The sequence below is a fragment of the Coloeus monedula genome, assembly GCF_965178545.1.
Source record: "Coloeus monedula genome assembly, chromosome: 4".
NCBI lineage: Eukaryota > Metazoa > Chordata > Aves > Passeriformes > Corvidae > Coloeus > Coloeus monedula.
Window position 1 is genome coordinate 24,998,082 of NC_138784.1, and position 12,911 is coordinate 25,010,992.

At 52.9% G+C, this 12,911-nt stretch overlaps 1 protein-coding gene across 1 annotated transcript; it reads right to left on the reverse strand.

Annotated features, from left to right (window-relative positions):
• Positions 1 to 166: 166 nt before the first annotated feature.
• BAIAP2L2 (BAR/IMD domain containing adaptor protein 2 like 2) lies at positions 167 to 11,894 on the reverse strand. The gene is made up of 14 exons (XM_082279877.1): positions 11,853 to 11,894; positions 10,854 to 10,929; positions 10,482 to 10,568; positions 9,413 to 9,474; positions 9,039 to 9,110; positions 7,589 to 7,705; positions 7,071 to 7,217; positions 6,449 to 6,601; positions 5,869 to 6,010; positions 4,873 to 5,098; positions 3,886 to 3,957; positions 3,381 to 3,561; positions 1,523 to 1,563; positions 167 to 706 (listed from the first exon to the last, which is right to left on the reverse strand). The coding sequence occupies exons 1-14, from the start codon at positions 11,889 to 11,891 to the stop codon at positions 631 to 633; spliced, it is 1,491 nt and encodes a 496-aa protein (XP_082136003.1). The 5' UTR covers positions 11,892 to 11,894; the 3' UTR covers positions 167 to 630.
• Positions 11,895 to 12,911: the final 1,017 nt, after the last annotated feature.

Here is a 12,911-nt window from a genome sequence, read left to right on the forward strand (position 1 = left end):
ACAGTGTCACCTGCCCCTGCCTTGCCCCAGCACTGCCCAGCAAGGGCAGCACCTGGGGTGAGAAGGGGCAGGTGCTGCTACAAATGGACACAGTTGTCAAAGGGGCTAAGACCAGACCCTGTCAGCTGGACCACATCACTGGAAGCCTTCTTGTAGCCTTCTCTTTTGGGGTTCATTCTTCTGGTAGCAAAGGAACTGTTTTGTGAGAGTCCTTCTCTGCCCACAGCAGAGATAGCAAAGCTTCACCTGCAACATCCCGACAGCACTGCCCTGGCTGCAGATGATCTCAGCCAGCCTTACCTCCATCCACCTCCAGCATCATCCCCTCTCCAAGACCACCAGCACCAGTAGCACCAGACTTCTCCCTCCCACTCAAGTACAGCAACACCACAAGGGAAGGGAAGGGAAGGGAAGGAGGGATCAATCCAGAAAGGGCAGCAGAGATCTGCTTCTGGCTAAAGCACACCAGACACCCAGGTGAGATGGGTTCCATTGTCCCAGAGGTATGGGAGGGGAAAAGAGAGTTCGCTCCATGAGTGGCAGCACTAGGTTGCTGCCCAGCTGGAGGTCACAGCGTATCACTTCTCCTCCTCCTTTGTGCTGAAATTCTTCACCGTCTCCAGCCCTGCTTCATCGGATGATGGGCGCCGAGCGGTCATTGGTGACTGTGGGGCGCAGCTTGACTGTGGCAAAGGGGTTGGTACCTCTGGAAAGGGAAACAGGCAACCATCAGAAAGCCTGCAAATGCCACACGGGGATCCCTGTGACCAAGCAAAGGCTACTTAGTCCTGTTGCACAGTCACCTCCATGCCAAGGAGGAGAGTGTGGTAAAGCTCATTCCTGAGTGTGTTTTCTCCATCCTTAACACACCCTGCTGCACGTTCCCATGTGGTTCCATTTGGGCTCTCCCAAGGGCTTTTCACCCTCCCTCTTCCACAGGATGAAGAAGGGACACTAGCACATGGCTGTCCCTCATGTTAGCACTCTACACTTGTAGAGCGTACACCGACCCTCCAAGCAAGGAGCTGGGCAACAGAAAAAGGCCACAGCACCACACCAGAAACATGGGGACACCAACCCAGCTGCAGGGGGAAGAAAAGCAGGCATTGATGGCATGTCTCATCTCCACAGACCTGACTCATCGAAACTCAAAGCCACAACTTTTATCCCTCAGCCCTTTCCAAGCAGGCAGAGATGCACAGTCGTGTAGCTCCACACTCAGGCTGCGAGCTGCTATTGTGGCCCTTCCAGAATGGATGGGAAGGAGCATGCAGGTCTGGACATGTGTTCAGGGTGCTCAGCTCCTACCTCATTTTATCAGTCAGGATAGGACCTTCCTGGTCAGCAGAGGCCAGAATGGACCACCTCTGCCTCCTGTCCTGGGAGGTAGGCTGCACATTGCTTTTGCCCAGACACTTCCCTGTTCCTCCCACATTTGGTAATCCAAAAGATTAAATAATAACAGCATTGTAATAATACTCCCCACTGTCAGATGGCTTCAGAGTGGAGTTCCTTGTCTTACCGTGGGAAGAGCTCAGGGGGCTGGTCAAATACTCCTGATTTCTGCAGTGAAAAGAAATGCAGCAGTGAGAAATTTGGAGTGGGGAATGGAGAGAGAAAAGTCGGGCAGGAGACACTGCACACACGGAGGAAGATTTCACAAAACGCTTAGGAGAGTTAGGAGCCCAAGTCCTCTTAACAGGGCTCTGGCTCCTTATTCAAGCTTTGCAAAAGTCCACAAATTCCCCACTATAGATAATACCCTGAATTTTGTTGTGGGGGGTTGTCCCTAAACTGGGGGTTCCTTACTCCCCTAGGACATCTTCCTTTGTTTTGGGGAAGAAAGGAGATGACTCAGATCCCCAAAGTGTCATATCTGAAGAGCACAGCAAACAGTGAGAGTCTGAGCTACATTTCACCCTCCAGCGCAGCCAGAGATGCCCCCTCATGTTGCCCACACACCCTGGCAAAAAGTCTGTCATCCGTGCCCTCACATGCTTCCTGCATCCATGGGGAATTCCAGAGGTGTACCTACCTACCCTACACCACATATTACTTAAAAGTGGACAAACCTGATGAACAAAGTTAGACCTAGGTCCTGTGGCCCTTATTCTTGGCCAGTAGATAGTGAAGGATCAGTGACAACTGACCTGCTAAAGTACTCTGGTGACAGACAATACAGCCACACGTGGCTATTTGTGATCCAGTTGGGAAGTCACACCCATTTTCTTGTGTCTCAACTGGGGGATGTCCTGGGCGTACATTTGAAGCAAGGCTGAGTCTTTCCAAATTAGTCTTTCCCTACTTTCTAATGAGGTTCCACACTTTGCCATGCTATTCCAAATGCTGCACACAACTCATGACTCAATCCCAGGTCTATCCCTACACCCTAGCCCTGGGACCAGATGAAAACCAGTGACCCAGAGGGACAGAGAGGCTGCAGAGGCTGTTCCCCGGAATTGTGCAGCCAGGCTACCTGAAACCACAGAGCAGGACATAAAAGGAAAAAAAAGAGTAATTAAATATTGCAGTTTCCAGTTCTTTGAGCCATCCAATTGCTTGCAGCCTTGCACTGGCCTGGAACCAGTAACCACGGACAAGGTTTTCCAGCCCTCTGTGAGACTGAGCAAGTAATGCCCCAGGGGCAGCACTGTTCTTCTTTCTCCCAGGTCCTCAACTTTAACTTTGTTCTCCCCAGTCAATTCCCCACTGCTGGAAGCAATGATAAGTGGAGGACTTCCTTCTCCCATCCATAACCTATGGGTTGGACACAACTTGTTCTAAAGCTCTCAAAAATAGCTCGGCCTTTGCTCCCAGTTTTTCCCTACCCCAGCTGTGACTTTAAGCCAACCCTCATCTGAATTTCAAAGAGGAACCCTATGAAACTCTTCTCCATTCTCTGAAGGGAAAAGAAGGATGGCATCTCTGTTAGCTGGTCACCCACTCCCAGACCAGCCTGGTCACTCCACAGTCCTACTATTAGCAGAAAGAGGTGCTGCCCTGGAGCCACCAGAAATCAGGCTGGGAGGTCATGGAGGAAAGGACTGAACTGAAGGGTCCCTGGTGAGCAAAAAGAGAGAGAGGTGAGAAGGGCAGGGGCAGAAAAGCATTCCCTTGGGGGAGCAAAGCCAGGCACCGAGGATCTGCACACAACAAGCAGACTGGCAGGGGTCAACAGAACAAGGTGGCATGTGAACAGACTGGGTGAGAAAGACCAGTGCTAACAAGACCTCTTAACTCAGGAAGGCAGCAGGTCCCTTCACCAACACCAGAAAGGTGATTGTCTCTACTGGCTAAAGCAGAAAAGGTGTGCCTTGGAGCATGAAAGTCAGACATGGCCCACTTCACACACAGCCACCAGTCTCTGCTCAAGCACTCACCTTGGAGCCAGAATTGAGTGGGGCAACCACCCCACTCTGGTGACTGCTGGCACCCACTGAGAGGGGAGGTGGGTTCGGCACGCTGGGCTGGGCAGCAGCAGGCCAGTAATTGCTAGAGGGCTGAGTGCTGGGACGGTCCAGGATGTCATCCATACTGTGGCTGCTTCGCAGTGGGAAGGACCTGAGCAAGAGGAGAAGACAGTGAGGTGGGAGTCAAAGAGCAAGGAACAGGGAGCAGCACAGGTGCTAGCCACAATGTGGGATATCTCTGGAGGAAATACACGTGTCTTGGACCGGCCCAGTCCCAAGCACCTTTGAGATGACATTGCACATGTTACAGGAGCTGCCTAGAGAAGCCTGAGAGATCCCAGGGCACAATGAGGCCCTTGGCGGGTTCTCCAGCACGGGAGCCCTGCAGCTCTCCATGGACACACTCTAAACAATTACCCCACTGGCACTAGTGGTGTACCAGGAGGTCCTGCCCAGCCAATTGCCCTCCTGTTACCTGGTGTCTGGCTCCTCCATCTCCCTCACATTCTCCAAAGGCTTGACATAAGCTTCAGGGAACCAGCCACACCTAGAGCACAGGAACAGAGACAAATGAGGCCCAGGCCACTGTGGCTTGTGGTTCTTCAGATCCAGTTGCCCAGCACTTCTGATCTACGCCCATCCCACACATCAACCAAGCCACATTTGCCACCACCATGTGTGACAGGGTTCCTGCACTTCTTTCACCCATGGGTGGGGCACAGGGATTATTGTGGCGCAGACTTCGAGCTTGGACTCGCTTATCTCAGGGGCTGTGCAAAACCTGTGCTCCTGGGAGTAGTGTTGGTGCAATCCAGCAAGAGACACTCCAACCAACTGCAATCACAAGGAAGCTGGGGAAAACTCTTCCAGGGATTTTGCAGCAGCTCCACTCCAGAAACAGCCGCCCAAAGACAGGCACTGCTCTTGTTCATCTCACATCTGTGAGTGTTCCTGCAGAGCACATCCTATGTGGAACGAGGCAGGCTTTACACACAGATGTTGGCTGGCAGTGCCACAGGGAGTAATTCAGTAAGTGCTGGGTGCAGCAGTTTCCATGGCCTGCCTGTGCTGGAGGCTGTGGAAGCAGTTGCAGCATGAGCTAAGAAGTGCCAGGCCTCTCAGGTAACTCCAGCGGTTCATGGCCCTGAGCTGGATCCCATGACAGGAGTAACTCAGCCGTGCAAGCCAGGAGGGGGTCACTGCATCCCTGGCTCTTCCACCCAAAGCCCCTGGAGGTTTCTCAGGCAGCCCACCCAGGCCAGCGCTGCCACACTGCATCTTCTTGGCACGGAGAGCACTCATCACTGAGGACACAGCGTTGTCCCCCACTGAGATGGTGGATGGGACACAGTGCCCAGGCCACACCAGGAGGTGAGCAGGGTGATAATTTTGGGCTTAACCCTCCCAGCTCCAAACTCGACAAGCCTGCATCTGGCCAATTTGCAGCACCAGAATCACGTACGTGGACGAGCCCTCCAGTTTGCCGTAGAGCCAGCCATTCTGCGCCTCTGGCATCAGCACCGCGATGACATCCCCGGGCTCAAACCGCAGCAGGGTCCGGTTGGCACCCGTCGTGTGGGGCACGATGGCCTGAACTCTGGTTGTGCCACTCCTCTTCCTGCCCTCGCTGGCACTGCTGGCCTCACCAAAGGAACCCGAACGGGACGTACGGCCCGTAGGGAGCAAACCTGGGGGGAGGCATCCCAGGGGTCTGGCTGGAGCCTGGTGTCCTCCTGCAAGACCCATGCTGCCTCAAAGGGAGCAGTGCTTCCCCAGTCAAGTAATTACTCTAGTGGAGGAGCAGATGGCCTTTCAGGGAGAGAGCAAGGCATAGCATGGGAAAAGCAGAGTAAGCATCCTGCAGGAGACAACCAACTCAAGCCAAACCCATTTGTTTTGTGCTGCGTCCTCTTTGGCCAAATGCCTAGAGCATAGGCACTGCATGCCCTGGCTGATGCCCTGCCTGACAGTCCTCTTCCCAACCTGCTAGAACTACTGATTATTTGGGTAATTTCTCTCTCTCCCTGTCCTTTTTTTACTTCTTTTAAAGACTTTAAGCTGAAATTTCTCAGGAAGGAGAAGCAGGTGTGTCACGAGGTAAGTGGCTGTGTTTCACAGGGCAAGCTAACATTTAATCCGGTAGTATGAGGGAAGGTGCTTTACTAAAATGGGAACTCTAGCAAGAACCAGTGCTTGAAAATTGCTCATTTGTAGGTTCCTCACCTCACACAGCCTGGCCTTGCCCTGGACGGACTCTGCCCTGAAGGCTGAGCTCACTTTCTGCTTCAGCCTTGCCCTCTACAGCTCCCATAGGCACTGTCCTCTGACCATGCCCAGGAATGTGGCTGAGGTCTGGTGGTCTGATAGAGAGGTGGGCCCTTCCCAAACCCAACCCTCTTCCCAGAGAGCTCCAGCCCCTGTGTCTCCCCACAGCACTGCTCCCAGATACAGGTCATACTTGCTGCTGATGGTGTCCTCCGCAGTGGCCGCCTGGGAGACTCTGGTTGAGGAGACATTCTCATTTCTGGAGGGTCCGGAGAGAAGATGCTGGATCTACTCCCAGTCATAGAAGAAGCAAAGTCCCCAAGGGGTCTCTGGGGCTGTTGGAAGGAAAGGGGGCTGAACACACATCCACAAAGGCTGTGTTAGGCAGGAGATGCTCTGAGAGATATGCAGTCCCTCTTAGAAAGCCAAACTCAGCACATTCCTCCATCACAGCCCACACACAGGCTGCTCTTCCTCTTGGCCAGGAAAGGCCACTGGAGCTGGACAAGGCAGCAAGCACCACAGTTGGCCAAGGACTGACCTTGCCCTGCAGCCTCACCACCACAGAACTATTGAATTCTTTGGGTTGGAAGGGACTTCCAAGGCCATCTAGTCCAACCGGCTGCAATGAGCAGGGACATCTCCAACTAGATCAGATTGCTCACAGCTCAGTTCAACCTGACCATGAGCGTTTCCAGGGACAGAGCATCCACCACCTCTCTGGGCAACCTGTTCCAGTATTTCACCAAACAAGCTGTCTGTGGGCTCCTCACCATCTCGAGGTGGGTGGGTGTGAGCCGTCCAGATGGATACCCCTGGCTGTGGGAGGCTGAGAGCAGCCCGGGTGAGTGGCTGTTTGAGGGGTTGCGGCTGGCTTCCAGCTGCTCCTTCCACCGTGGTGCCTTGGTCTGGATCATGCTGCGAGCCTGGGGAGAAGGAGAGAAGAGGGGGTGATGGACAGGGCAGACAAGCTACAGAGGAAGCCTAGGGCTTACATGGGCATTAGAGACCAGGTCCTCCCACAATGAGGCTTGTGGGAATGGCCAAACAGCTCCCTGTAGGCAGGAATTTCCAGGATGGCACCCTGCAGCAGAGATCCCATGGTCCCAAAGACCCTGCTATAAACACCTACAGCACCCTTTCCTCCTCCATCACTCACACACCCAACTAACCCCATGTCAGCACCATCCTCAGCCCCAGACATCTTCTCCCAGCCTAGTACAGCCAGCCTGAACTTCACAGCAAGAAACAAAATAGCTTCTTGCCCAGTCCACATGCAGACGCATCCTTCACCTAAGGGATTGCTCAGCCCTGGCTCCCTCCTGCCTGCATGCTCCCCCTCCAGCCCTGCTGCCTGCTCCCCCAGTTCTGCTCCCCAGCATGTCAGGGCTGTACCCTGCTGTAAAACTGGAGGAGAGTGTTGTAGAGCGTCTGGTGCTTTTCAGCCAGGAAGCGGTAGCGGCGTTTCTCCTCCAGCTCAGCCTCCCTCTGGCTCTCAGAGACGAACGCCTGCATCTCTGAGCGCAGTCGGATCACATTCTCCTGTGTCACAGGGAAAAAAGGGAGGAAGGGACCAGTGAAAATCCAGCAGAGTGGGCTCAGGGCAAGGGTTGGAAGGGGTCATCATGTCTATCAGCTTCCCAGTCCACTTGCAGTGCTGAGCAGCAGAGAGGAGCTAGAGCAGCATGCCAGGGATTAAATTCTTGCTTATTGAGGCTTCCTAAATGAGGAAAGGGCTTGGCAGGAGTGAGTACCACAGGTCAGTAGCATCCTGTAGAACAGGAGTTTCCTACTTTCCTGCTTTTTGAACATTGGAGCAACCCCTTGGCTGAGGTTGCTGAGAAATCAGCCCTGGCTTCCAAGATATTATCCAGTTCTTATTACCAACTCCCCTTCAGGCAATCACTGCTTACCTTCATCTCCCGGGCATTTTTGTCACGAGCCCTCTCCATTCTCCACAGCTCTGCCATGCACTTATCCAGGTTGGTGGCTCTTCGCTGATACTCCAGCTCATACTGCTTCTGGCTCTCCTGCCAGGGAGAAAACAGGCTCAGTAAGGAACCAGAGACCCAGCCACACCGTGAGGCAGCAAGGGTCCTGCTCTGATGGGTGGTTGTGAAACATAGATTTAGAAGAAACAAAGATTTTAGTTATAGGCTAGCTGTGTTGAGATTAGTTGGAATAGGAAAGAACTTGGGCCCAGTAAGAGTTAATTAAAAGAGTTAGTTAGGAGAGCTGGGCCTGAAATGGGTTTTAAGATGTTAGTAACTGATTGCCAAATAACTGATGGTCTGTCATTTGTATGTTTGCTTAGCTGTGCTTAGAATGAGAAGTAGAAATATTGATAAGTTGGTGTAGGGAACAAGACAATTACCAATTTCTTCCCTTTGTGGGAACCCATCCAAAAGTCATGCAAGAAGAAACTTACAGGTCACTAAAGTAATTAGGATTGTTAAAGTTCAGAGAAGCAAAAAGGTCAAAATGAGGAAGATGAGTTACTTCATCTTTTTTGGGACCACTGACCCAATTCAAGACCACTGACTCAATTCAGGACACACACTACACATGCTTAATGACATTTAAGCTCATTTCCATATGCAGTGGAGAATGGGAGGTGTTAACGTTATGAATATACATTTGTATTTTGGATATTCATAATTTTTGTAAATAAAAAGCTTTGTGTTTGCTTGGATCGGGGCCCTGCCTCTTAGGGAGTTATCCCATGCAGTGCCTGGTGCCACATAAAACATGCACTTTCTAACTCTAAACTGTTAGAGAGTTCTTGTCCGTCTCAGTTGGATATCAATATTGGATCGATATTCATATTTTGGTAAATCAGTTGGATATCTGAGTCCACCTGCAATCAGGCTTCACCTGGACCTCTTATAAAATGTCTTTCTTTATCTTTCTTTTCAATTTAAATGGCCCCAGAGTGCTGATGAACCTTCAGATCTCAGGAGCAAGGACTGGCACCCAACTGCCCCAGCACTGGGAGCAAGTCCCCAGGCCTCTATCTCTCCCTGTGACACTACCCACCAGCATGGCCAGCTGGGCCATGGCAGCACAGGACCCACAGACAAGCAAAGCCTGGGGTTTGGGGAAGCTGGGAACTCTGCTTTTGGGATGCTGAGTCTCTCAGCTCTGCTCAAGCATTTGGCAAGTCCCACTGCACAAAGAACAGCCACCTCTTTAGCTCTCCATAATCAGCTGAACAAGGGGGTTTGTTCCATGATGGAGAAGATAAGACCCCTTATCTCGTGCTGAGAAGAATGAAGGAAACACCTCAAGCATTCAAGCAAAAACCCTTAGGTGAAGGGGAGAGGGGAACAAAAACTGAGGAGGAGAAGGGAGTGAATCACTTACACTGATGAACTGCACATCCATTTTGCTGTTCTTCTCCATGTGCTGCAGCAGGTCTACGTGGAAGGTCTGAGCCTGAAAGAGGCGAAGGAGCCATCACCCTTATCCCTTCACCGTACGGGGACGTTGCATGCACTGTGATAAGGGGTGGCTCATAAAACATGCTGAGCACATGACTCACTCACAGCCAGGCTCTGGGCATGCCAGCCCTGTAACCCTCCTCTGCCACGTGCAGCAGGGAAAGCAGGGAGGCAGGCACCTGCCTGCAGGTGTGTGTGAGGGCAGCTGATGGGGTGAACACGGTAAATGGTGATAAGCTGTATTTAAGGAAATCACTTTATTCTCCACCTCCACCAGCCCTTGGGAAAACCACTCACCACAACTTCCAAATCAGAGCTCAGTAGTCTCTGCGTGTCAGACATCTGCATCAGAATTTCACCTTCAGGGGAAAAAGACAGAAGGTGAAAAAGTCCTGTGGTCATGTCCTCGTGTGCCCAAGGAGGCAGACCAGCAGCGTGCAGCTCAGGCTGACGATACGTGGCTGTGGAAGAGATATCAGAAAGCACTGCTCTCTGCACCCTGGACCAGCGCTCAGCTACAGCCCCAGGTGTCAGCAGGCAGCCTCGCCTCTGCCACGAGCTCTGGGTGCTGGGTTTCTGTTCTGCCACAGCCCCTGCAGGCCCCATTTCTAATCCCAGTGGCTCCCCAGCTGCGGTGCACAGTTCTGGCTGTCCCATGGGAAGGTAGCTCCAGTACCCACTCCGATGCTGGGCATGGTCCCCCTTCACCAGTGTCGGTGTTATGGAAGCAGGAAAGGAAGAGACTGATGACAGAGCAGAGGAACTAGCTGGGAGGTGCAGATGACAAAAAGAGTCTGCAGAAAGGGCGCATCTGCTGGCAGCTTTTTGCTAAAAAGTTTAGCAGCGGAGCAGTTCCCTGAACATATTTTCAGCAATTGCCACCAGGCTGCAGAGTTATTTACGCTGTTGAGTGTGACTCCCTCAGCCCCAAGCTGCCATTCCAGCTGGTTGCAGGCTCAGGAGGACAAGACCCCATCAGTTGTTGTCAGTGCATGATCCCTGGCTTTTCCCTCACATCTCCAAGAAGGAAAAAAATGCTTCCTCCATGATGAAAATTTCGTTTCTTGGGGCAGGATGCCTCAGCAGGGACTGGTTTCTGTGAGAGATCCATCCCAGGAGCTGAGCTCACTGACTGAACTCAGAGACATACAGGGAAGAGTGCTGGGGCTGTGAGAAATAGTCAAGGACACACAATAAATTTGACTCTCACCACCTGGACAGGGCCCTGGTACAGAGAGACACTACTTAAAGGAGCTGTCTTTCTTGCCCCAGTACCTGGAGATGGACCAGCTAAAAACCATAAAGGTCAAAAAAACATAACTGTGGCTCACCACAGGACAGAAGATGATGTGCAGTAGAGCCTTACCCAGCATGTGTGAGGTGGAACTCTGCAGTGCTTGCTCCCCAATCTTCTCAATTGCCTTAAAATACACTTCAGCAGCTTTTGATAATGCTGTGGGGAGAGGAAAGGGGTGGTAAGGGTCTGGCCGTCTGGCCTGCCTTCCCACCATCACCACCACCAGCAAGCAGCACAACAGAACAGCCACCCCCCTGGTACCTCGCCTATAGGCACCCCATCTCTCCCCATCAGCAGTGGGTCCTGGAGCTGAGGAGCACTTAAGAGGAGCTCAGGACATGTCAGAGGTGGCAGACCCTGTCCCAGGTGGTGGCACAGGGGATGCCCAGGCTGGATGCAGCACTATGGTCTGGAGCCCTGGCTGTGTGGGACCCCACTCACCATGGAATGCACGCAGGTAGTTGTTCCCCAGGTACACCAGGTTCTCCAGCGCAGGGTTGAACTGCTCCAGGATACTCTGTGGCCAGGCAGAAGCTCGTTAATGCCATTCTTCCTCATGCCCAGAGACCTCAGCAGGTCAAGGCTCCCCTGCTGTGGTTTGGCTGGGTGAAAGCCCCCTCTGGCGCACTGGAACTGAGGCGATGTACAGCCATGCACAGCCAGCTCCCTGCATCGGGGCTGGCTAGCAACTCCAGCTGCCCTTAGCCTTCCCAAGGCAGCCAGGAGAGGAGCCAGAGGGCCAGAGGGCAAGGTAGCTCACTGCAGAGCCAAGGGGTCGCCTGAATGAAGACGGCTTTCTCCCAAGGGCCCACACCCACTGCAGGCAGGGGACTAACTGCAAGGGGATCTGAGCAGCCTTTTCCCTCACCCCACAGCCAGCCAGAGGGCCACTGCTTATTATCCAGGCATGAACACAACCCTTTCCCAGCCAGGATGTGGTGCACTGCCAGGCTCAGCACTTAGTAACAGAAGGGACGGACAACCAGCTTCTCCACTTTTATTTGCATTTTATCAAAGGTGCCCGTTGGCTACAGAAAAGACCAGAGACTGGAATAAGCAATTCCCCTCTTCTGTCAGCCCTCCCTGCCTTGTTTCAGCACTGCTGTGTGTAGGGAAGCGTTTCTTTCAAGGGAGGGGCAAAATGGACGATCGAACTTCTTCCTACCAGCAACCAAGGTGTGTCACCCTTCATGCTCCATGTCCAAGCCACCCTGGCTGCCCAGTTCCTTCCTGAAGCCTTTAGGACACACACCACCCTCTCCTCCTGCCAGCTATCTGCTCCCAGACATAATCCAGAGCCCACAGGAGCTGCTGCAGCTCAGCCTGGGAATGGATTCAGCCCTCAGCTGTCCACCCAAGAGAGCCTTTGGTAGAAAACACTGATCTCCCACCCACGTCTCCCATATGCAGACAGAAGCAGCCTTTGATGCCAACACTCACCTTATAGATGGAGATGGTGGATCTGTAGGACAGATCCATTTCTGGAGCCTAGTCACTCTCCCTCAGAGAAGCAAGGATCAAAGTAGAGTACAAGGTGCTATAGGACTAGAGGACTCTGCTTCTGCACAGGCAGCTGGATGGAAAGAGCCTGTCACCAGCAAGGAAGGACAGCAGGAAGACACAGACGTGGTACAAAGGGAGCATGGATGGAGTTTAATAATTCACCAACCGAGAGGCTGGAACTTGATCTCTGGAAGTAACCAGACTCTGGGGGGAGAGAGGAATCTTGCAACAGCCAGCAAGGACATGTGACCGGCTCTTTGCATTATTGATTGCCAGCTTGGTACCCAGCTCCGCCGGTCCTGACACCTGTGGTGCCGGCCACCTGCCCGAGTCACCACCTTATGGCTCGCTGCCTCCGGCACTGCCGCCGCTCCGGCGTGGCTTGCTCGGCCTCACTGTGCTGAGCAACTGAGGCGTCTTCAGGTCTCTCTCACACAGGCACCTCGAAAGTCAGGAGATCCCTATCAGCTTGTGATTGCAGGCAGCAAAGAGCAGCGGGCAGCAGGGAGCACAAGGAAAGCTCTAAACAAAATTCAACTCTGCCCTGCCCATTATTCCCTCACCCCAGGCTTCAGCCCTCGGGCTCTTAGCCTCCCTCCCACTCCCATTGTCACTGAAACTCCCTAACAGCAGGAACAGGCTTCTGTCTGAACCCTTTCCCAGGTTTCACCTCTGGTGAGCTGGGACCAGAGCACTGTCATTGTGATTTCTTCTGGGCATGGGCCTGGGAAGAGAAGGAGCAAGCAAAACCCAGCGTTCTATTTTTTAGGCCTGGGCAGCTCCAAGAGGATCCTCATATTGCAGCTGGTCCAAAGCCTCTCTACTCTGGTTGCAACTGCTGTGGGGCAACCAGCCCCTCACACCACACATGTGCTGCCAGAGCTGGCTGCAGGGACAGCTCATTCACTTCTTCAGCCCATACAAACGGTGTAAATCCTGTGTCTCAAGGAGCCCTTTTTCTGATTTTCTACCTGTAAGAAATTCAGAGTCAGCAAG

Coding starts and splice junctions, on each gene's coding strand:
- BAIAP2L2 (XM_082279877.1), bottom strand. CDS start 11,891: ATGGATCTGTCCTACAGATCCACCATCTCCATCTATAAG. Junction 3,562..3,885: donor ATGGAGGAGCCAGACACCAG/GTAACAGGAGGG, acceptor CCTCTTGCTCAG/GTCCTTCCCACTGCGAAGCA. Junction 1,564..3,380: donor CACTCAATTCTGGCTCCAAG/GTGAGTGCTTGA, acceptor TTTTCACTGCAG/AAATCAGGAGTATTTGACCA.